This window comes from Notolepis coatsorum (assembly GCF_963971535.1).
Source record: "Notolepis coatsorum genome assembly, chromosome: 14".
Taxonomy (NCBI): Eukaryota; Metazoa; Chordata; class Actinopteri; order Aulopiformes; family Paralepididae; genus Notolepis; species Notolepis coatsorum.
The window spans coordinates 87,378,945-87,402,152 of record NC_140178.1 but is presented as its reverse complement, the minus strand read 5'-3'; the positions used below and the strand labels follow the sequence as shown (position 1 = coordinate 87,402,152).

Below are 23,208 nucleotides of genomic sequence, written 5' to 3'. Positions count from 1 at the left end.
AACAGCCAATTTCTTTAACAAGGTGCTTAAAACATCCTTGCAATTCAAAACAACCATTCGCATTGAAAGTTTTGTTCATCCATAATAAAAAATGTCTGAATCGAGAAATATAATTTTTTAATCTATAGTGTAACTAATTGTCGGAAATTGGTTTTAAGCCATAAATATTGGATCCGATTTTCTTCAATAAAAAACAGCATTTAAAAGTGAATTGTATCCTCTTAATGTCATAAAAAAATAGTGCTTAGAAAAGTACTTGAACGCGGCTAAGCCTCCCACGCGTTACTCCTCGCCGCTGAGAGATCGCGCTGTACAGGTGAAAAGATGCGACGGCTGCCTCCTCGTGTACCGGAGGGGACACGTGATGCAAGGCTTGGTCCACATTGCAGCCGACCAGTGGGAGGCATGGTCTAACAACGTTCGAGACAGGGGAGGGTAGAATTGGATAATATGAAATTGGGATGGGAGAAACATAGAAAACGGGGAGAAAAAGTAGATTAAAAAAAGTCGTTGAATTTCATTTCGCAATGTCTGTGGGAACCCTGTTTAAAGCTACCGGCTACGTCAGGTGGCCGTGACCTTCGAACCCGAAGTTCCGTTGGAATAGTCTGCAACATGTGTTGTTGGCTCAGCGACATCATGGCTGGACCACACACATTGACAGTGTTGTGAAGAAGGCACGGCAACGCCTCTACTTCCTCAGGCGCCTAAGGAAGTTCCAAGTCAGTCAGAAGATCCTTAAGAACTTCTACTCATGTACAATAGAGAGCATCCTGACTGGCAATATCACCTCCTGGTTTGGGAATAGCACTGCACAAGACCGTAGCAGACTACAGAGAGTGGCCCGTTCAGCCGAGCGCACAATTGGAGGGGGGCTTCCCACTCTCCAGAACATTTACAACAAGCGGTGCATGGGTAAGGCTAAGAGAATTATCAAAGACTCCAGCCACCCAAACAACTGCCTCTTTGAACTGCTGCGGTCAGGCAAGCGATACCAGAGTCTCATGGCAAGCACAGAAAGACTCAGAAGAAGCTTCTATCCCCAGGCCATCAGGTTGCTCAACGAACAATAACACTATGCAACAACCATCAAATGCACTCACAGCACACACATCCACACGCACACACTCACTTTAAACAAACAACTCACTGCAGCACCCACTCTACACACTTTAAAACACCTAAACACACTTTATAATTATTGACAGAATTTGCACTACAACCCATACCTCAGTACACCTTACTGTAAATTGTACCTAAATTGTACCTCATCCTATTTCTGCTTTGCACTATATAGTAGATTGTATATTAGTATATTGTATAGTATATTGTATGGTAACTCAGTTACTTCTACTCTGCATTGCACATTGTACATATGTACATACTGAACACTTGTGTCTACGTACGTGACTTACATTTTTTACTTGCTATACTTATTTATTTTATACTTGTCTTTTTGTCTAGCACAGTCTCTGGAGCGTAACAGAAAGAAGCATTTTGTATAAAAGTATTCTGTACTTCTGTATGACAACTAATAAAGAAACTTGAAACTGTTCTGTCCTGCAATAGGGCCGTCTGCTGTCGTTGCTGGACGACAACACCATCCACCTGTGGGAGCTGGTTGGTGGGGCTCCCAGAGAAGTGGGAGGGATTAAGAAAGAGGGCGTGATCTGTCTCCAGGAAGTGTCCAGCTACTGTCTTCCGGGAAGACCTGGCATTGAGAGCTGCAGGTAAACGAGGTTCCTCTAGGCTTTTTATTCAACTCCATTTGTCTGCTCTGTTCAGTCTACTGTATTTCTTTATCTGTCTCCTGTCTATTTCTCAATCCGTCTCTTTATCTTTACATCGATCGGTGGGAAACCTGCAAGAAGCCACACTCTCTTTTATCACTCGGATCTATATATCAAGTACATATACTTCATAAACTAAGTTTCTTAGGGCCTTGAGAGCTGCAGGATCGGAACTAGAATCACTTGTGACTGGGTACGATGGTGAAAGGCACAGACGCATTCTGAGACTGACAGGTCTTTATTTCTACGGAATGGCATAGAATAGTATAGACTCGGACCATGTGTTTGGGGTCAGTGGACAAAAGCGATTTAATTTATTAATAAAAATGTCTCCATTTAGAAATATTTAGCATCCTTCTATGTGTGACAACAATGACAGAAAATCTAGTTGCTTCACTTTGATTTCTGACATGTTCTCTTGTGCTGATACCGATAACTCCTGTTTTAGCCTGGTCTCACCCCCATATTGACCTATCTCAAGCTCCGCCCTCTTTTCTTGATCCTCCAATTACAACTGTTGATCCCACAACCGCTGTGTGTCCAAGGAAAGCGACAGTTGTGATTGGAGGATCAAGAAAAGAGGGCAGCGCTTGAGATAAGTCAATTGATACACACTCCTACACAATGCTACGCCTGTACGCCACAGCCTCCAAAACAGATCTGCCCAAGAGGGCAACAATGTTTACCAAATAACTAATAACCAAAACTTAAGCTTGTCTGAACATTTATGAGTTATGCAGTGATGTAGTTATCAGAAAAGTAAACAGACTATAGTCTTAGGGTCTTTTCTGCGTAAAGGAAACCATACCTTTATGTCTGCGTTCATCTTCGTTTCTATGGACACAGTGAATAAACAAGGCTGCACGGATGTGAAATGAAATTATTTTAAATGACTTTTTCCAACAAATGTTCTGTTCTTGGCCATAAAAGAAACTAAAAGATTATTTATCCAATATGTTAAGGGGAAATAATATGAGTATAGGTAGCACCGATTTAGTTTACTTCCTGTTTGGACAGAGATGTTTGACAGTAGAACGCAGTGGAACGTCGTTCATCTCTAGTGTGCAGTTGATGGCAGCATTTGTACCACATTCCTAATAGTTAACCTGTATTGGCTTCACATCCAGTGTGATGGAGATCAGCTGGAGACGACTGTACTCCCTCATCCATCCTCCCACTTCCTCTGACCCCTTTACTCTGCTGGTAGATTCCCCTGTTTATGGGGGGATTTTCATCCTAGAAATATTGCACTTCTCTGTTTTCCTCAAGTCTGTTTTTATCTGTCTGCCTCATCAGTTACTCCTTATCCACCCTCTCCCCAGAGAGAAAACACTCATCTTTTTAATAATTCCATCTCTCTCTCTCTCTCTGTCTCTGTCTCTCTCTCTCTCTCTCTCTCTCTGTCTGTCTCTCTCTCTCTGTCTCTGTCTCTGTCTCTCTCTCTCTCTCTCTCTCTCTCTCTCTCTCTCTCTCTCTCTCTCTCTCTCTCTCTATGTCTCTGTCTGTCTCGGTCTCTCTCTATCTCATCCTCTCTCTCCTCTCTCTCTCTCTCTCTCTCTCTCTCTCTCTATCTGTCTCTCTCTGTCTGTCTCTATCTCCTCCTCTCTCTTGCTCTCTCTCTATCTATCTCTCTCTCCCCCCCCCCTCTCTCTCTCTCTCTCTCTCGCTCTCTCTTGCTTTATCTCCACTCCAGTGCTACCCGGGTGACTGTTCTCCTCTTGCTGAGGTCATGTGACCTGCTCTGTGTCGGAACGGAGGGAGGGGGCGTGCACTTCCTGGATTTGCCCCGCCTCTCGCTGAGGGACAACCAGTCATTGCTGCAGGACCAGGTCATGCACAGGTGAGAGATGGTGGTGGGGGGGGGGGGGTGAAGGTCTGTGTAGAACTCTAAATCAAATACAAAATAGTTTACAATATCCCCTCCACTAGCTGCACAGTAGCTGTGAGCAGAACCAAGCTCTGAAACGTCAGTGTGAACGTCACTCTTAAAGCCACTTGAGTTTAGAGCTTGAGGAGTGTATTGCTTTGTGCCTGTGATTTGAAAGCCGTTATGAAAGTCCCTCTTAATTCTCTCTGTCTCTCCCATCTCTCTCTCTGTCCTAGAGCTGTCCCCAAGCCTGTTTTTGGGATTCGAATATTCGCTAGTTTTTTTTTAACGTTCGAACCATCGTTTTTAATCATGCAAAGGATTTGCTCTTAAAAACTTTTTCTAGTTCAGTACTGTCGAGTCTTGACTCTAGGCACATAGCGCACATTGCTGCGGTTGAGTAGTAGTACCTACTTACTGGTCACGGGAGGCTTCAATAACGTTTGGATGATAATCGATTTTGTGAATACACTTGCAACAACATCTTTGTTGGCCGACAGCTCCTGCTATCTTAACGTTAGCTTAACGTTCCCCTGGGAAAGAATCAGCATCACTGCATACACTTTGTTTAATCCAAACGTCCATTCGGAAACGTTGTATTATGAAATAAGACGGGTGAGCCTGTGAGTCACTCTACTCTACTCTCTTTTTTTCATGATTGATTCATTTCCTGATAATGTATGATGGTGACCCCTCCTCATCCCGACTAGACTTGTGTTGTTCACACGTGACTTTCAAATTATTGTAAACACAACATAGTACTGTGATATTCTGATATATATGACATTCTGATACATATATATTTTTTGTGTAAAATAAAAACGAAAATTTATTTATTTGTTATTATTTTTCTTTTGTGGCGGTTTGAAGAAAGTCGAATGCCAACTCTGCCCCTCTCTCTTTATCCCCCTCTCTTCTGTCTCTCTCTCTCTCTCTCTCTCTCTCTCTCTCTCTCTCTCTCTCTCTCTCCTGTGCCCTCGTTCAGTTGTTTTTCTCTCTCTCACAGTATGTGCTCCTTTTGAACTTGGAATATAAAACACCCCTGTTTCTTCCACTCACAACTCCAGCTGTGCATGTCAATAACACACACACACACACCTACACACACACACACACACACACACACACACACACACACACACACACACACACACACACACACACACACACACACACACACACACACACACACACACACACACACACACACACACACACACACACACACACACGTCCCTGCCCTTAACAGCAGATCCTGCGACAGTCACAGGGTTCAGGGCCAACGAGAATGCTCTGATCTTCATCATGTTCTGAAAAGGGCAGAACCAGGTCTCACGGAAACATCACATAATGGAACAGTCAACACAGAATAGCCTTGAATTACTGTATTGCACTGGCGTGTGTTGAGGACACAGGCGTTTGTAGTTGGTTGTGTTGCTGCAAGGCTTCGTTCAGTAAACATGTGGTGGGTATGTTGAGGACGTAGGTGAAATGTGTACAGAAAGGCTAGTAGGAAGAGAGTTGTCCAAGCAGTTTTCTTGTCAGTCTTGGACTATGGTGATGTAATCTATAGACGGGAACCTTACATCCTTGGACTCTGTATCACTCTGCCCTCAGATTCATCACTGCCTGGTGATAGATATGACACTCATCACTGTGCCCTTTATGAGAAGGTTGGTTGGTCCTCTCTGATGGTGGGGTATTTGGTATTTGTTCATTTCTAAGGCCCTTACCGGTAAGCTACCTTTTTATATCTCATCTTAATTGGAATGGAATTTTGTAAGCAGTTCTAGTGACTGGCTGGTCCTTAAGGTCCCTTGAGTTTGTTCAGAACAGGGTAAATCTGCATTTCAATATGATGCCCCTCTATCTCATGGAATGAACTCCAACAGTCATTAAAGCTTGAGATTATCGTCTCTGTTGCAGAGTTTAAGACCTTGATCTCCAGTCATTGTCAATCAAGTTGTATGCGTTTTAATTGATTTGCTATTCCTCACTTTTGTCTACCCTCGCCTTGTTCTCTTATTGTTGTGATTGTATATGCTGTGTGATTTTATATACTGTGTTTACGATTGTTTAACTCTGTATTTAAACTTGACGTTGTCAGTTGCCTTTCGGTTGCCATTCTTATAAATAAAGGTTTGAACGAATGCAAGTTGGTAGTGTATTACGACAAGGCTTCGTTCAGTATACAGGTAGTGGGTGTGTGAGCTCTATTCTTGTGTTTGCTTACCGAAATGTCGGTGCTTCAACATCTAAGGGATGCAGCTTTTTACCACATCACAAGCCGTGACGTGACGTCTTTCCTCTCAGGACTAATAGAGTCACGTCTAGGGATGGGTACCTTTCACATTTTAACCGGTACCGGTACCTGTGAATCGATACCGGTACCCAACGGTACCTTTTTTCGGTACTTTAGTCTCAAGAAATTTAATTTACCTACCTCAGTCGTAAAAAAAAATCCAAACAATTTCGACAGTTTTCGGCTTGTCATTGCTCCGACTGCTTTGTTGTTGAATCAAGTCAAATCCTAGGTAAGCATATATTGTGCGTGTGAACGTTGACATGAAAAGAAAAAAGTTAAAAAAAAAAAAGTTAATAAATCTTTTTTTATTTTATTTTTTATTTTATTTTTGTTTCTCACTTGATTCGATACTCGGTAGTACCGACATGTTTTGGTTCGGTACCTCAAAAGTACCGAATTCGGTACCCATCCCTAGTCACGTCGTCGGGTCACTGGCTCAGCAGCTAAGATACTAACGTTACTAGCAATCTGTGGACGCTCCTTGATGATTTGTACACCATGCAGGCGAGGTGTTTAGTCATGTTAGTAGTGGATCCTCTCTTGATGATTTGTACACCATGCAGCAGGCGAAGGTGTTTAGTCATGTTAGTGGATCCTCTTTTGCACAAAATAGGTTTGCTTGTTTACTATCCATTCAACACTATCCATTCAACTATATCCATTCAACTCTATCCATTCAACTATATCCATTCAACTATATCCATTCAACTATATCCATTCAACTATATCCATTCAATTCTATCCATTCAACTCTCACCATTCAATTCTATCCATTCAACTCTCACCATTTAACTCTATCCATTCAACTCTATCCATTCAACTCTATCCATTCAACTCTAACCATTCAACTCTAACCATTCAACTCTAACCATTCAACTCTATCCATTCAACTCTAACCATTCAACTCTATCCAGTCAACTCTCACAAGAAAACTACAGCAGCCGCCACAGACACTGAAACTAGCGCAAGTGAAATGAGTTTAATATAAACTGATCATCAGAATCGAATAATTTTTTCTCAATGATTCCTTTGGAATAACATTTTTGGAAATTGTTCTAATTTGTGTGAGTGTGAAGAATGTGTGATGTTTAGAGAAGCTTACATTATTCACTGAATTACTACCGAAGCTTCAGAGTCCAATAGCTGGTAGTCAGGACAGCCCTGCAGATATTATGGTATGTTAGAGGGAATACAGGTAGTGAAACGTCACATTAGTGAGGCGGCTGCATAGAACCTTTTATATGCAGTGAGTGACGCATATTTTTGGTTTTGTTGAAATTGCGGATGGAATTACAGGATCAAGCTTTAAAAAATGGAATTTAGACGTTAACATGGAATGCCACAGAACTTTTGAAAAAACGTACGGAAATATTTACGACATTCATTGTTTTAGTTTTTTTAGGAGCACAATACCATGACGAGATGAACAGAAACATAATCCTTCACCACAGCGATATGAATCTGGGTCAGAGCTGTGTTGGTGGGATGTTGTGTGCGGATGTTTCTGTGTGTATGTGTCTCTGTGTGTGTATGTGTCTCTTTGGATGTGTGTGTGTTTCTCTGTGGGTGGGTGTGTGTGTGTTTGTTTATGTATGTGTGTATGTATCGTCTCTGTGGGTGTGCGTGTGTCTCTCTCTCTCTCTCATGTATGTATGTATGTATGCTTCTACTGTAGTGTGTGATGTAGTGTACTGTTCATGCTGGTCTGTCTGTAGTGTACTGTTCATGCTGGTCTGTCTGTCTGTACTGTACTGTTCATGCTGGTCTGTCTGTCTGTACTGTAGTGTGTACTGTTCATGCTGGTCTGTCTGTACTGTACTGTTCATGCTGGTCTGTCTGTACTGTACTGTAGTGTGTACTGTTCATGCTGGTAGTGTTTGTCTGTAATGTTCCCTGCTCTGTTGTGTTCTGTTCTGCTGTCTGACTCGCTGCCCAAACCCCTCATTAAACACAGTCTTGTTTAGGAAAGTGGGTGGAATTGAGGCCTAACGAGGGTTCTGATAAGGCAACGTGTGTGTGTGTGTTGGTGTGTGTGCGTGTGTGTGTTGGTGTGTGTGCGTGTGTTAGTGAAGGAGGGGTTTTTCGGACAGTGAGGCTTTGTGCCGGCTGCCAAAACCCGGTGTTCCGGTTGGAGAAGCGTTTAGCCGAATCTCCACACACACGCGCACACGCGCACACACACGCACCCACACACACACACACGCACCTACACACACACACACACACACACACACACACACACACACACAGACACACACCTACACACACACCTACACACACACCTACACACACACCTACACACACATGCATATAAACACACAGAAGCTCATCACCGGGGCTGTGCAGCAGGATGCTGGATTCCCTAAAAATACTTGTGGAGAGAGAGAGAGAGAGACAATGGAATGCCTTGTTTAGAATGCTTTTGCCTCTCTCTGCTTCCGGAGAGGATCCTCCTCAATGGGACCTTGGGACGCTGCCGGACCAGTCAGGAGTCTGAGGGAGAGAGAGAGAGAGAGAGAGAGAGGGAGAGGGAGAGGGAGATATACACAGAGAGAGAGAGAGAGAGAGAGAGAGAGAGAGAGAGAGAGAGACAGATGTGTGTGTGTGGCAGGCTGTTCTGCCTCATCTGCAGCCAAGTACCCAGAGAGGAGCTCTGCCCCCCCTCTTTCTCTGTGTCACTTAACCTCTCGCTCTCTCTATCTCTCTATCTTTCTATCTCTCTCTCTCTCCTTGTCTTTTCTATCTATATGATTTCTTCTCTTTCTCCATCTTGCTGTCTCTCTCCAGACACACACACACACTACGCTTCCCTTTCATCCTCCCTCTCTCCTCCCCTCCCCCTACCCCTCTCCTCTCCCTCCTCTCCTCCCTGCTGTGAGACTCCTCTGACATCTTGAGGGTGTGTCTTTCCACCGCTCCACATTCCACCACTTCCTTGAAGGAATGTGTCTAGTTAGGATCCCCATGGGGATGTGTCTAGTTAGGATGTCCAGGCAGCACAGCTCCATGTTGTTGTTGTTGTTGTTGTTGTTGTTGTAGTTGTTTTCTTCTACTGGATGCCTGTGCCAAGCTCAGAAACTGTAGTTTAGTTTCAAGTTTCTTTAATAGTTGTCATACAGAAGTACAGAATACTTTTGTACAAAATGCTTCTTACTGTTGCGCTCCAGAGACTGTGCATGACAAGATAAGTATGAAATAAAAACATAGTAAAAATTAGAAGAAAAAAGAAGAGGTCACAGTGTTCAGTTTAGACATATGTACAATGTTCGTAGACGTAGTTACCATACAATATACAATACTGTGCAGTGTACTAATATACAATACTATATAGTGCAAGGCATAAATGGACAAGGTGCAGTTTAGGTACAATTCACAGTAGGTGTACGAGTTGTAGTGCAAATCCTTTATCAATAAATATAAAGTGTAAGTGTGTTTGTGTGATCTAAAGTGTGGAGAGTGGGTGCTGCAGTGTGTTGTTTGTTTGAGTGAGTGTGTTTGTGCGTGTGGGTGTGTGTGCTGTGTGCATTTGATGGTTGTTGCATAGTGATTATTGTTCGTTTAGCGATTATTGTTCGTTTAGCAGCCTGATGGCCTGGGGATAGAAGCTCCTTCTGAGTCTTTCTGTGCTCGCCATAAGACTCCGGTATCGCTTGCCTGACGGCAGCAGTTCAAAGAGGCAGTTGTTCGGGTGGCTCGAGTCCTTAATAATTCTCTTAGCCTTCCCCTTGCACCGCTTGTTGTAAATGTTCTGGAGGGTGGGAAGCCCCCCTCTAATTGTGCGTTCGGCTGAACGTGTCACTCTTTGTAGTCTGCTACGGTCTTGTGCAGTGCTATTCCCAAACCAGGAGGTGATGTTGCCGGTCAGGATGCTCTCTATTGTACATGAGTAGAAGTTCCTAAGGATCTTCAGGCCTGTGTACAAATAACACAAGCGTGTTGAAGCGTGAGGCCTGTGTGTTTGAACTTGGGGCTTGTGTTGCTCATAGCAGAGATGTTATTAGATGTTTGCAGTTCTCCTGGGCTTTTTAGTCTCCACGCTCTCCCTCCTAGTGGAATACTGCTTATCTACAGTTCTGACCTCACAACATCTGCATCACCTTCCTCAAGATGGGCTCCTTGGTTCTCTTTCTTCCTGCCTGCATTTAACCACTGGTAACCAATTTCAAAAGAAAATGCTTACATTCTGTGCAGTGGTAGAGTAGGTAAAACACTACGACATCACCGTTCCACTGGGACTTTACAAGATCCAGTAATAAGACACAAATTGATTACATACTTATTGATGTATTTCTCATATCAACACAAAGCAACCGCTATTTTGCCCATAGCAACCGTTTTCGCTTCCAACATGAAGGAAATATGGGCATTCCTAACATTCAGTGAAAGCCAGGCCTCTATTGGTTTGATATCATTATACTGCATAATGTATTTTATAGCTGCCTCTCTCTGCCCTCAAACTAGTTGTTATGGTGAGGAAAGCTGGCGGACAAAATATATCATAACATTAGCTACTCATCTTCTGGAACTAGATTCCGTGGGGTAGCTATAGTCGTGAAACGGAACTTTAATATTAAATTGTTGGACGTATGGTCTGATACAGACGGCCGAGTAACTATTGCTAAAATAGAATACAGTAACAGGAAAATCGCGTTGGTAGCGGCTTATGCCCCTAATCTTCACGACGCCAACTTCTACGCAACACTCACTAATGCAATGTTGGACATCCCCGAGTACTCATTTATAATTGGTGCAGATTTTAATGCCATCTGGGATCCCTTGATTGATAAATCTAATACCACCACTACCAATGATCAGAAACATGCATCTAATGCACTAAAGGATTGGGCCAAGAATACAGGTGTAAATGATCTATGGCGATTACTCAACCCAACGGCCAGAGAGTATTCTTTTTTCTCAGCAAGACACAAGTCATTCTCCAGAATAGATTATGTTTTTGCATCCCCTAGACTATTTGATAGATTTGACGTGGAATTGGAACCTAGTGCATTATCAGATCACAGATATTTACTCCTGAAGGGCTCATTTGGTAGACTGACATCCCGAGCCCCAAGATGGCGCTTCAACTCGACACTGCTGAAAAACACTGAATACCTTTTACAACTCGAAGATAAACTAGATAAATTCCTGGAGACTAATGCGGGTTCGGTAAAGGACCCCAGAATGTTATGGATTTCGGTAAAGAGTTTTATCAAGGACAACACTACTATACGGTCTTTGCCTCCATCCTCCGTAAGAAACGGCATTCCAAATTGGTAGAGCTGGAAACGCTTCACTCGTCGTTATTCTCTTCAATTGGAGTCTCAAATTAATGTGTTAAAAAAATAGATTAACTCCATTTTTTACATGACATAAAACTAGACACACAAGCATTAACAGTAAATATCCACAATAAATCACAGGATTATACATTCCAGTATTTGAATCAATATAAATGTAGTTTACGAGATATATACATAATAAGACAACAATCTGAATTTCAAATACGCAGTACAAGACAACATTATTACTTTCATGGCTCTAAACCAAGTCACCTACTAGCTATGAAGATACGATCCAATGCACAATTTGCTGATATCCCTACTATTAAGGACCAACAAGGACTTGTTACAGACCCCAAAAAAATCAACGAGACTTTCAGAGAGTTTTACTCCAACTTGTACAAATCAGAAGTGGTTTTCGATCATAATAAAATGGATACATTTCTTGATCAAATTAACCTACCTAATCTCTCAGAGGAAGACGCTAAACCGTTAGAAACACCTATTACACTAGAGGAACTTAGGGAGGCTATATCTGAATTGCAAAGTGGTAAGGCTCCTGGATGGGATGGTATCCCACCAGAGCTGTACCTCTCATGTTGGGATGTAATCGGACCCCTATTACTTGATATGATTTTATACTCAATCAAAGAGGGGAACTTCCCCAGGGACGTCAATATGGCACTCATATCTGTCCTCCTTAAAAAAGACAAAGACCCCACCGAATGTGGTAGTTATAGACCCTTAAGCCTCCTCGGAACCGATCTCAAGCTGTATGCTAAGGTACTAGCCATCAGACTTCAAAAGCATATGACATCTTTAGTTCATCCTGATCAGACAGGCTTCATAAGAGGCTGCCTGATCACGGATAATATTAGACGGATACTACATGTGATAGACGCCAGCAATGATGCCATGCCTCCTACAGCTATATTATCCTTGGATGCGATGAAGGCCTTTGATAGGTTGGAATGGTCTTATTTATGGGCAGTACTCGGAAGGATGGGGTTAGGAGTAGGATTCATTAATATGATTAAAGTACTATACACTAGGGGTGTAACGGTACATAAAATCCACGGTTCGGTACGTACCTCGGTTTTGAAGTCACAGTTCGGTATTTTTTTGATACAGTGGGGGGGGGGGGGGGGGGGGGTGGGGGGGGTACAAAAAAAATTGTTTTTCATTTATCTATTTATTTAACTATTAAACAATATAAAACGAATTGGCCATAATTGACTGAGCAAACTAATGCTTACTGCTGTAACCTACTAATAACACAAGATTATTATATAGCAGATGCCTTGGAGGATAAGTCGTGGACAACTGTAGCGTGTGCTTGTTTATACATAACCCCTTTCATGACTGTGATGCTTGAATACAGGGGCAGGGCTTTCATCACAGTCATGAAAGGGGAGCCCTAGTTTATACAGAGCTGGTGGTATGACTTGCTGGCTGAAATACGGAATGAATGAATGAAAACTTTATTTAACAGATTGCAGAATGTGTACAATACAGTACGGCTCAATACACACAATTGTTAAGGGGATGCAGACCAGAGAAAGACGTTTGTCTTGTTTACATCAGGGTCCCCCTAATGACGAGAGGGAACTAGGATAATATGTTTCTTCCGTGTACCAGACAGTGATATTCACATTCGGGTGATGCCGTTTCAAATGCGTGATAAAGTTCGCAATAAAGTTGAACAATAACTGGCTTGTCAGTTAGTATTGACTCGCCATACTAAAAGCTAATATGCTATGCTGAATTACAGCTCTCGTTCAGTGTAGCTGCGCGCTGCGTGGAATGAACAAACAACATCCGGTTAGTTGTGCACGTTATATTAGGGCCGCAGGGATTTAAGTTCCGCAAAAAAAGGTTCCATACCGTTGCAATCGCTCGGTGCACAGCCGTACAGACCGGTGGCACTCACCTCTGTGGTCATGAAATGTTTCGAGAGGCTGGTCAAGGACCACATTTGTGCCTCCCTCCCCAGTGATATGGACCCTATGCAATTTGCATACAGGACAAACAGGTCCACCGACGACGCGGTCTCCCAGGTACTGCACAGCACCCTCTCGCACCTTGACCGTCAGAAGGGGGGCTATGTGAGACTGTTGTTCATTGACTACAGCTCAGCGTTCAACACCATAGTCCCCACCAGACTGGTGGACAAGCTGATCGAGCTAGGTCTGAGCTCCGCCCTGAGCGCCTGGGTACTGGACTTTCTGAGCGAAAGACCCCAGGCGGTCAGGGTGGGGGGTCAGACCTCCAACACCATCACCCTGAGCATCGGGTCCCCCCAGGGCTGTGTTCTGAGCCCCCTGCTGTACTCACTCTACACACACGACTGTGTGGCCAAGTTCAGCTCCAACTCCATAGTGAAGTTCGCAGATGACACGGTGGTGGTGGGGCTGATCTCGGACAACGACGAGAAGGCCTACCGGGAGGAGGTGGAGGTACTGGAACGCTGGTGCCAGGACAACAGCCTGCTCCTGAACATTGGCAAAACCAAGGAACTGATCGTGGATTATAGGAGAGGACAGCAGGGGACACACACACCACTGATGATAAACGGGGCTACCGTGGACAGGGTGAGCAGCTTCAAGTACCTGGGGGTCCACATCTCAGAGGACCTGACATGGTCAACACACATAAGCACAGTAGTAAAGAAGGCGAAACAGCGTCTCTACCACCTGAGACAGTTAAGGAAGTTCAGAGTATCGGGGAAGATACTCCAGTCCTTCTACTCAGGAGCTGTAGAGAGCATCCTGACCGGAAACATCACTGCCTGGTATGGAAACAGCACGGCACAGGACAAGAAGGCCCTACAGAAAGTGGTGCGCTCAGCCGAGCGTACCACGGGTATTGCACTACCCCCCCTGCAGGTTCTATACAACAAGAGGTGCAAATCCAGAGCCTGCAGGATAATGAAAGACCCTCACCACCCCAATAACAGCCTGTTTCAGCTGCTGAGGTCAGGCAGACGCCTGCAAATCTCAGCTACTAGGACAGAGCGGTTTAGGCTCAGCTTCTTCCCCCAGGCCATCAGAGCCATGAACAATGTACATTGAGTGCTCAGAACATTGAACTGTCCACACACAAGCACACATGAACACACACACGACACGCACACTGTGCACGCTCACACACGAGCAGCCACTTAACACTTTAACATGAGCGGGCACACACTCATGTCGCACACCACGCACACTTATGGCCAAAGGAAAGGTCACTTTAAATTAGAATAACAGGAACAGTGTATTGCACTACCAAAGCTAACTAGCATGTCACACATGCGCTGTAAATAACTATGTACAGATACCGAGATGTCACTCCATGTTACCTGCTATCTGTTACTGCACAATGTTGTTTCTTCTTTTGATTCTATTATATGTACCACTGTATTGCACATCGTTGCGGGCAAGACCACCCGCATTTCATTGTATACCTGTATGCCGTGACAATTAAAACTCTTGACTTGACTTGACTTGACTTGTACTGTACCGGAGGACCACATTGAGGCGGTACAGTAGGTATCCGCATACCGTTACACCCCTACTATACACAGAGCCATCGGCCATGGTTATAACAGGTAAATTCACCTCCCCTCTCTTTCCTGTCTCGCGCTCGTCCAGACAGGGTTGTCCTCTTAGTCCCGGACTGTTTGCTCTATCCTTAGAACCTTTAGCACAGTATATAAGACAATCCCAATCCATAGAGCCGATCTCAATTAGGGGCACACAGCATCATATTAGTTTATATGCGGACGATGTAATATTGTTCATGCAAAACCCTACCACCTCACTGCCTCATCTTCTCAAGCTGATAGATGATTTTGGCAATCTATCTGGATTTAGGATAAACTGGCCAAAATCGACCTTCCTTCCACTTAATGTCACTGCAAAGACTACCTTCCTTCCAGAAAATATACAAATGGTAGAACACTTTAGATGTCTTGGAGTTGAAATATTCCCCACTATATGCCAAACAGTGAAGTATAATTTATACAGGAATCCAAGATAGGATCACAAATGACTTTGACAGGTGGTCAAAACTTAAAAACTCAGTACAGGCCCGAGTATCAATAGTTAAGATGGATGTTTTACCTAGAATCAACTTCTTCAGTTCAATGCTACTGTTACACCCCCCCCCCCCCCCCCCCCCCCTGCTGGTTTCTGGAAAAAATGTCATTCCGCCGCATATACATTTATTTGGAACAACAAACCTCCACGAATAAAAAGGTCCACCGCACAGAGAAATAAAGCCGACGGAGGTCTAGCATTTCCAGACTTCTACTACTACTTTAAAGCGTACTCTTTAAGACCACTGATCACCTGGTTTGATTCTCAAACATCCGTATCCTGGAGAACATTAGAAGAAAACATTGTGGCACCACATAGACTGCAGGATGTAGTATACACCAACCTATCAATTAAGCAATGCAACATGAAATTTGGCCCTCTTATTACACATAATATGATCCGGATATGGCGTGAAACACAAAAAAAAATTACTAACCAACATAAATGGCATAGACACTCTCCCATATTTAATAACAATGCACTCCTTATTGCACAACAACTTATCAGATTTCCCAAATGGGAAAAGAATGGCATACATACATTGGGAGATATCTTCAACGAACAGGGTTTCTGTAGCTATCAAGATATACATAACAAATTTAACCTCACCAGTTCCACATATTATTTCTACAGACAGTTATTAGCATGTTTGAAGGCTCATGGAGTCCTATTAAAGGTACCACTTGAGCACCACAGATATCACAAATTCTTTTATGAAAGGGAAACATCGAGAGGTTTTGTCTCTGACTTTTACCGTCACTTACTTACATCTTCGTATGAAGTCCTTCCCCTAGACTCAGTTTGGAGGAGGGATATACCAGACTTGGAAGTAGATTTTGATTGGGCTGAAGTCTGGGCAAACGTTCGGCTATCGTCACGTAACCCGGATCATCAACAGATTAATCTTAATTTTATTCATAGGACTTACCTAACTCCTATTCGACTGAACCGTATGGGGCTTAAACAAGACTCTCGATGTTCCTTATGTACAAACAGTGATAGTGGTACATTTATGCATATGTATTGGGAATGCCCGCCTGTTAAGATATTTTGGGAAGAAATAACCACACTATTATCAGGATTTTTGTTTTTGACAATACCTGTAATGCCTTCTGTATTGTTGCTGAATGATGTCTCTCAGTTATCCCACTCTGTACTTGTATAAAGGATAATTTTGTCCGGTCTTACGGCTGCCAAAAAGCTAATAGCATCACGCTGGATTCAACCTGATAAAATGTGCCGGAGGGTATGGATTCTTACCTATCTTGATGTGATTTACCTAGAGATATCTACCGCACGAATTCTAGGTGTTAATGAAGCCAGCATAGCAATCTGGTTAGAAGTGGTGGAGAGGATAAAGCATTATATGAACTTTTAATCCTTGGTATCAAACAGAATAATGGATGTATTCAAGGGGGGTCCGGTGGGGGGGGGGAAGAACGAGCAAGAGCATTTATGTATTGTATTGTAATTAATCTGTGTATATCTTTAATCTTTAATCTACATCTATTTTAATTTTAAAAACCGGGCTGTCATTATTGTTAGTATTTATGTCGGTAATAGCCCTGTGATTTATAATGGATTTCTACTGTAAATGTTTGTATGTCATGTCAAAAAATTAAAATAAAAAATGTGTTCACAAAAAAAAAGAAAACGTGAAGCAGAGACCGGCTCTCAATAGTGTCAACCTTGACATGCAGTGAGTGTGATCATTTAGTTTATTCAGGCTTCCTGCGGACAGGTGTGGGATGATGGCTAATGTTGTTTATTCAGGCTTCCTGAGGACAACGGGTGTGGGATGATGGCTAATGTTGTTTATTCAGGCTTCCTGAGGACTACAGGTGTGGGATGATGGGTAATGTTGTTTATTCAGGCTTCCTGAGGACTACAGGTGTGGGATGATGGGTAATGTTGTTTATTCAGGCTTCCTGAGGACTACAGGTGTGGGATGATGGGTGATGTTGTTTATTCAGGCTTCCTGAGGACTACAGGTGTGGGATGATGGGTAATGTCATTTATTCAGGCTTCCTGAGGACTGCAGGTGTTGTGTATGATGATGAATGATGATGATGGGTAATGTTGTTTTTCAGCCTTCCTGATGACTACAGGTGTGGAAAGTCTCTGGGGCCAGTGGAATCTCTTCAGGAACACCCCCAGCTGCCAGGGAAAATTCTGATTGGCTACAGCCGAGGCCTAGTCATCCTATGGGATCTGAGTACGCGCCTTGCCGACCACTTCTTCCTGGGCAAACAGGTACTTGGCCAAAAAGAAAAAACAAGTTCTACGTACTCACTCACTCACTCACTCACTCACTCACTCACTCACTCACTCACTCACTCACTCACTACTCACTCACTCACTCACTCACTCACTCACTCACTCACTCACTCACTCACTCACTCACAGGTAGCCACTCTGCCCATAGTGGCATCTCACGGACATGACACATTGTATTAGTGCTGGGCGATAAAACAATAACGATAATTATCGCGATATATTTGTCCTCGATATAAATATGAAACGTGGTCGATACATTCTTTTTCAAATTTTTTAAATGTTTTATTGTGACATGCAACAGGGCAGCTTTAAAACCAGAGACCGTGGACAGACTTGTCTTTCTTGCCCGCAACCAAATGACAATACTGACCAAATTGCGATTTCTTTTTCTCTTGTCCATTTATTTTCTTTGCTTTCTAATTTAAAATACAGTTTGAAACCGTCTGTACACAGTAGGCTATGTGTGCTAATCAGACTTAAGATTTAATTTATTTAATTTATTTTTCATTATTAATACCAGAATTGAGATTTTATTTATTTTCATTGTTAACTCATTCAGAGCCACGCCCCTTTGACCATATTAGGGCTAGCGTGCCAATAAGGAAGTCAATGGGAGGACGGGGAAATTTGCGAACGCTTAAACTATATCTTAAATTATGGCTATGGGTCTAAAACACCCCTCGCTTATCAATGACTTACTTGCAGTCAACATGTACGAAACGGATTGTTTTTTCATTGGTACATTTCCGTTTTATACCGTTTTGGAGATGTCTAGTAATTCCAGAGAAATTCTGCCATAATAGCCCTTTACTGGAATACACAAAACATGTTGTCATTTTTCGGCTGATTTATGAATAGTTTTCAAATAAACGCTAGATTATCGATAGTATATGTGTACTTATGCACGCTAGAGAAGCGGGCTGAAAATCGTTTATCCATGCCGTGGTCTGCGCTAACTATTAATCCAATTCCTGATCGCCATTCCAAATATTGATTGCGTTTATTGATCCAACGTTATAGTCCAAAACACATAATCGAAAGCTGCTCCCAGCCTCCCCAGTGAATGTGGTAACAGATACTGCTTGCCCGAGAAGGGAAACCCCGGGAGCGGAGTTTTTTTCTGATGCACAGTCCCACCCAATCCAATCCAATGATGTGCAATACCATCCGGGAGACGATAGGCGGCGGTATTTGCCATTTTCGAGCTCAGACCCATTCCCAATGATAACGTCAGGCTGGATGGATGAAAAATGAATGGATATTGCTAATAAAAGAAATAACGATTAAAACCCGAGTTTTCTCTGGTCTTGGCATGGCGAGTTAACCCGACTAATCTCGTGGTTGGCACTGAATGGGTTAATGCCAGTTATAAAAGTTATATTGTTATACAGTTCGTGTTTATGTTCTACCTCAGATTTGTGGTTTGGCAAGTAGACCTAGTTTGTCATGTTCTGACAATAAAGAATATTCTGAACCACAATTAACCTTCTGGTTTCTTCAGCTTTCATTCAGCCGCAAAAATAGCCTTTAACACTTTGATTGCCCAACCCGAGTTTTCTCTGGTTTACCCCCCGCGGGTTGAATGCCCATCACGAGAATATTAGTTTTTTCTCTTTTTTTTTATTAGCGATCTGAATTCATATTTCATCTACCGTTGGAAATTCAGCCACCCCAGGCGCTCGGATGTGAAAAAAGCGCCCCCTATCGTCTCCCAGATGGTAATTCACTCTTTTGGATTGGACTCAATGAAAATGAATGAGAAAAAAAACCCGGACTCCACATTTTACTTCTCACTCATGCAACCGGCGTCGATCAGCTTCACTCTGGAGCCTCAGAGCAGCGTGGATTATGTGTTTTTACAGTATACGCGGTGGATCAATAAAAGGATCGATTTTTTTGAATGGCGATCAGGAATTGGAATAATCCATTTGGATACCATCTGATCTCAGGTAAGGAATCTATGTTACCAGTCTTAGGATAATCAGACCCGTTTTCACGGAGATATAAGCGTTTCCCATATGTGTCCCTCAGGCTGTTTGACTGTGTGAGCGGTCAGGAACTAGGATAATCGATTTTCAGCTCGCGGCACGAGCGTGCATGCGTACACATAATACTATCGATAATCTAGCGTTTATTTGAAAACGATTCATAAATAGGCGAAAAAATTACAACGTTCTAGAATATTCCAGTAAAAGGCGATTATCATGGAATGTCTTCTTTTTTCCGTGAAAACTATTGCTTTTCAAAATGCTAGAAAACGGAAATTAACCGATTTATAAAAAAAAAAAAAAAAATCGCTTTGACAATGTTGACTGGAAAATGAGTCTTTGATAAGCCACGGGCAGATTAGACACATATCCATAATTTAAAACATAGATTAGGCGATATTAACGCTAACATTGAAGTGGTGCTGGGCATTCAAGGGGGTAAAAAGGAATTAAGCTTGGGCTCTGAAAGTGTTAAACTTGACAGAAATAATAATTTCATGTATATCGAGATAATTATCGATATTTAGTGATATGAAATTTTTTATCGGGATACAATTTTTGGCCATATCGCCCAGCCCTACGTTGTATAAAACCAGTTCAATCTATGCAAGAATAATAATAATAATATATTAAATTTGTAGGGGTGAAATATATTTGTGGAACAAATCTCAAGGCGCTACAGGCTGTCAAAGTTAACGCGTTAACACCCGATTCTATTAACGCCACTATTAACTCACGATTAATTTTTAAGATTTTTTTGTAAAATTTTTACTAGACTTCACTCAGGTGTATTATTGATGCTCTCATTGATACTATGTTTGTTTCTGAAGTGTGTGTGTGTGTGAGAGGGGGGGGGGGTGAGAGATGAGGAAGGGGCAAGAGAGAAAGAGAGCTGGGAGAGTGTGTGTGTGTGAGAGAGAGGGGGGGGGGGGGGTGGTGTGAGTCCTCAGCCCTTGTGTGGGTGAATGTAACAAGTTTCTAACGGTTTCTTTCCCCTATTATTTCATGCACACTTTATTCATTGTTTTAAATTATTATTTTCTTGTTATTTTGTGCATCACTCCGTTTTGAATTTTATGCAAATTTGCAATGCATGAGGGTCATCCTTTTGTGTTAAATGGCTGCATAAAGCAAGCATTTGTTGACTCATGTTGATAAGAGTATTAAAACTTGGATTAATCGCGAGTTAACTATGGACAATCATGCGATTAATCAGATTAAATATTTTAATCGATTGACAGCACTAATATATATATATATAAATGTGTGGGGCTAAAACTAGATACAAATCAACAAAAAGGCTCTATTCTATTAAAAAGATAAGTTTTGAGACCCCTTTTTAAAAGCATCCACAGTCTGTGGTGCTCTCGAATGAACAGGGAGAGCATTCCTGAAAACAGAAAACCCGATCTCCCATGGTGCGAAGTTTGGTCCTCGGGCGCTGGAGGAGGTTTGCCTGGCCGGAGCGGAGGTGTCGAGAGGATTTAGGGGTGATCAGTTCTTTAAGGTAGAAGGGGGCGTTTCCGTGGAGGCACTGGGGAGTTAGCAGGGAGAATGCTTTTCATCTGTGACACTGGGTGTCCTCTCAGCGCACACATTCATCAGCCTGTTGAAATAACTGTCAGAATTAGAAGTAGCAACAGGAAGGACATCGTTGTATTGTTCTAGAAAATGCTATACAATGTTTTTTCCTTTCTCTGATACTGTTCCTTGAGCTTTCCTTTATTAAAGGTTGCAGGGAGACGAACTGGCTGAAAATGAAAAGTGATCGATCGAAAACGTTCTCTGTATTTTATTTATTTCACTGGAGAAATAACCAACTGGAGTAACCGACTGGGACAGTTTTCTTCTTATCGTACACAGTAAATAAAGGGTTGATGGTTGGAGAGGAAAAGGAAGTGCACACACAGAATGTCAGTTTCAGACTTGGTCTCTACAGTCTCTTGGTCTAAATGCTATGTGTGTGTGTGTGTGTGTGTGTGCGTGTGCATGTAGCAGCTGGAGAGCCTGGTGTGGGAACGTTCCGGTAACTCCTTTGTCAGTTCCCATAGCGATGGGGGTTACTCAGTGTGGCCCGTAACCAGCGGCAACCCCTACACTCACCAACCACTATCCTCTACCATACCATACGGTGAGACACACACACACCGTAGCTGCCCTACAGGTTATGTGCACACTTGCTTCTATGCACACACATACACATTGGTTCCCCTGAAGGCGATGTCATTTTGACTTATCTCCATTGAGTTGAGCTTGAATGTAGTCGTCTCTCAATACTGATTCATGCATAATTGCTCAATAAAAATTTTAGTTTTAGTGCTCTCTTTCTCTCTCTCTTCATCTCTCTATCTCTCTTTCTCTCTCGCTCTCTCTCTCTTTCTTTCTCTCTCTCTTCATCTCTCTCTCTCTCACCCCCCCCCCCCCCCCCCCCCCCTCGTCCACTCCTAAGAGCTCTTTGAATGTTGAACTCTGGGATAAATCGCACTTGAATGTTCTACGGTGGGATAAATAGCAGTTGAACTAACGGCTTTGTGTGTAATGTGATGTTCTCTGTCCTGGAGGCTGTCTGACGGTCTACTCTGCTTTCATTCCCATGTGGGGATATAGGCAAACAAACAATAGTTAACCCTTTCACTGCCACACGACAGAAGGTTAACCCTTTACTATCACACAACCGACGGTCACCGGCTGTCGTGTGGCAGTGAAAGGGTTAACCTTCTGTGTATTGTCGCAATGAAAGGGTTAACCGTTTGGTAGTGCGGCAGTGAAAGGGTTAACCTCATAGCGGGCACCGGGGCGTATACGTCTCCGTGGGCACTTGCTCGCAAGTCACGGCACTTTGCAAGCATCTACCGGCTCGGTGCTACATTTTTCACCAATATACCGTTCGAAAGATCTATTTGTTCCCGTTTGAACACCACCTCACTCGACCATATCCGTGCCTCGGTTCTCGAGTTACATGACGATATGTCAGGCGAGCGTCTCTTTACGCGCCGTGCGTCATGATAACCACCCCGCCCGGACTGTATACACTCCAGAACTGACCAATCACCGCTGATGGCGATTATTATTGGTCAGTGTACGCTTCCAACAATACCCCATGTGCACGGGCGGTGGATGAGGAAATGGATTTGAAAGCTTTTTTTTTGGCGTCTGTTCTTCTACTTAAACGTCTCTTAAACGTCTCTCAAACTCAGCTGATAGAGTTGTGCCCTTCCTGATGACTTGTCATACAGAACTTGTAAGTCGCTTTGGATAAAAGCGTCAGCTAAGTGACTAAATGTAAATGTCAAAGACTATAAGTCTCCAGTCCTCAAGTTCAAGTAAAAAAAAATTGCCACTTTTCTGAGGTTAATAATAACACACAATGTCCACCACGCTCCTGGTTTGAAGTGCTTCCCTGGATTATTTTGAAGAACTACAAAGTCTTTGTTTTCGATGCGTCTTCTGGCTCTATGAGCTTATTATAGTATGTACTGCAGCTGGTGGAGAGAGGAAGGCTCGTGGGGCTGTATGACCGCAAATCCATTTCACGGTATATTAACGGTAATGATGAATGAAAAACGATTAAAAAAATTATACTCCTCCCATTACCACGTTGACCTGCCCCTCTGTCTATG

General features: G+C 42.9%; 1 protein-coding gene across 2 annotated transcripts in view; it reads left to right on the top strand.

The window, feature by feature from the left end:
- The window catches only part of llgl1 (LLGL scribble cell polarity complex component 1), a 123,390-nt gene that overhangs the window by 35,262 nt on the left and 64,920 nt on the right, over positions 1–23,208 (top strand). For both annotated transcript variants that reach the window (XR_014620515.1, XM_084329907.1), the window contains exons 4-7: positions 1,570–1,730; positions 3,484–3,630; positions 17,414–17,576; positions 21,584–21,719. Coding sequence is in view for 1 of the 2 variants with exons in the window: in XM_084329907.1 (XP_084186033.1) it covers positions 1,570–1,730; positions 3,484–3,630; positions 17,414–17,576; positions 21,584–21,719 (607 nt within the window). In the remaining variant the exon portion in view is untranslated. The remainder of the gene's footprint in view (positions 1–1,569; positions 1,731–3,483; positions 3,631–17,413; positions 17,577–21,583; positions 21,720–23,208) is intronic.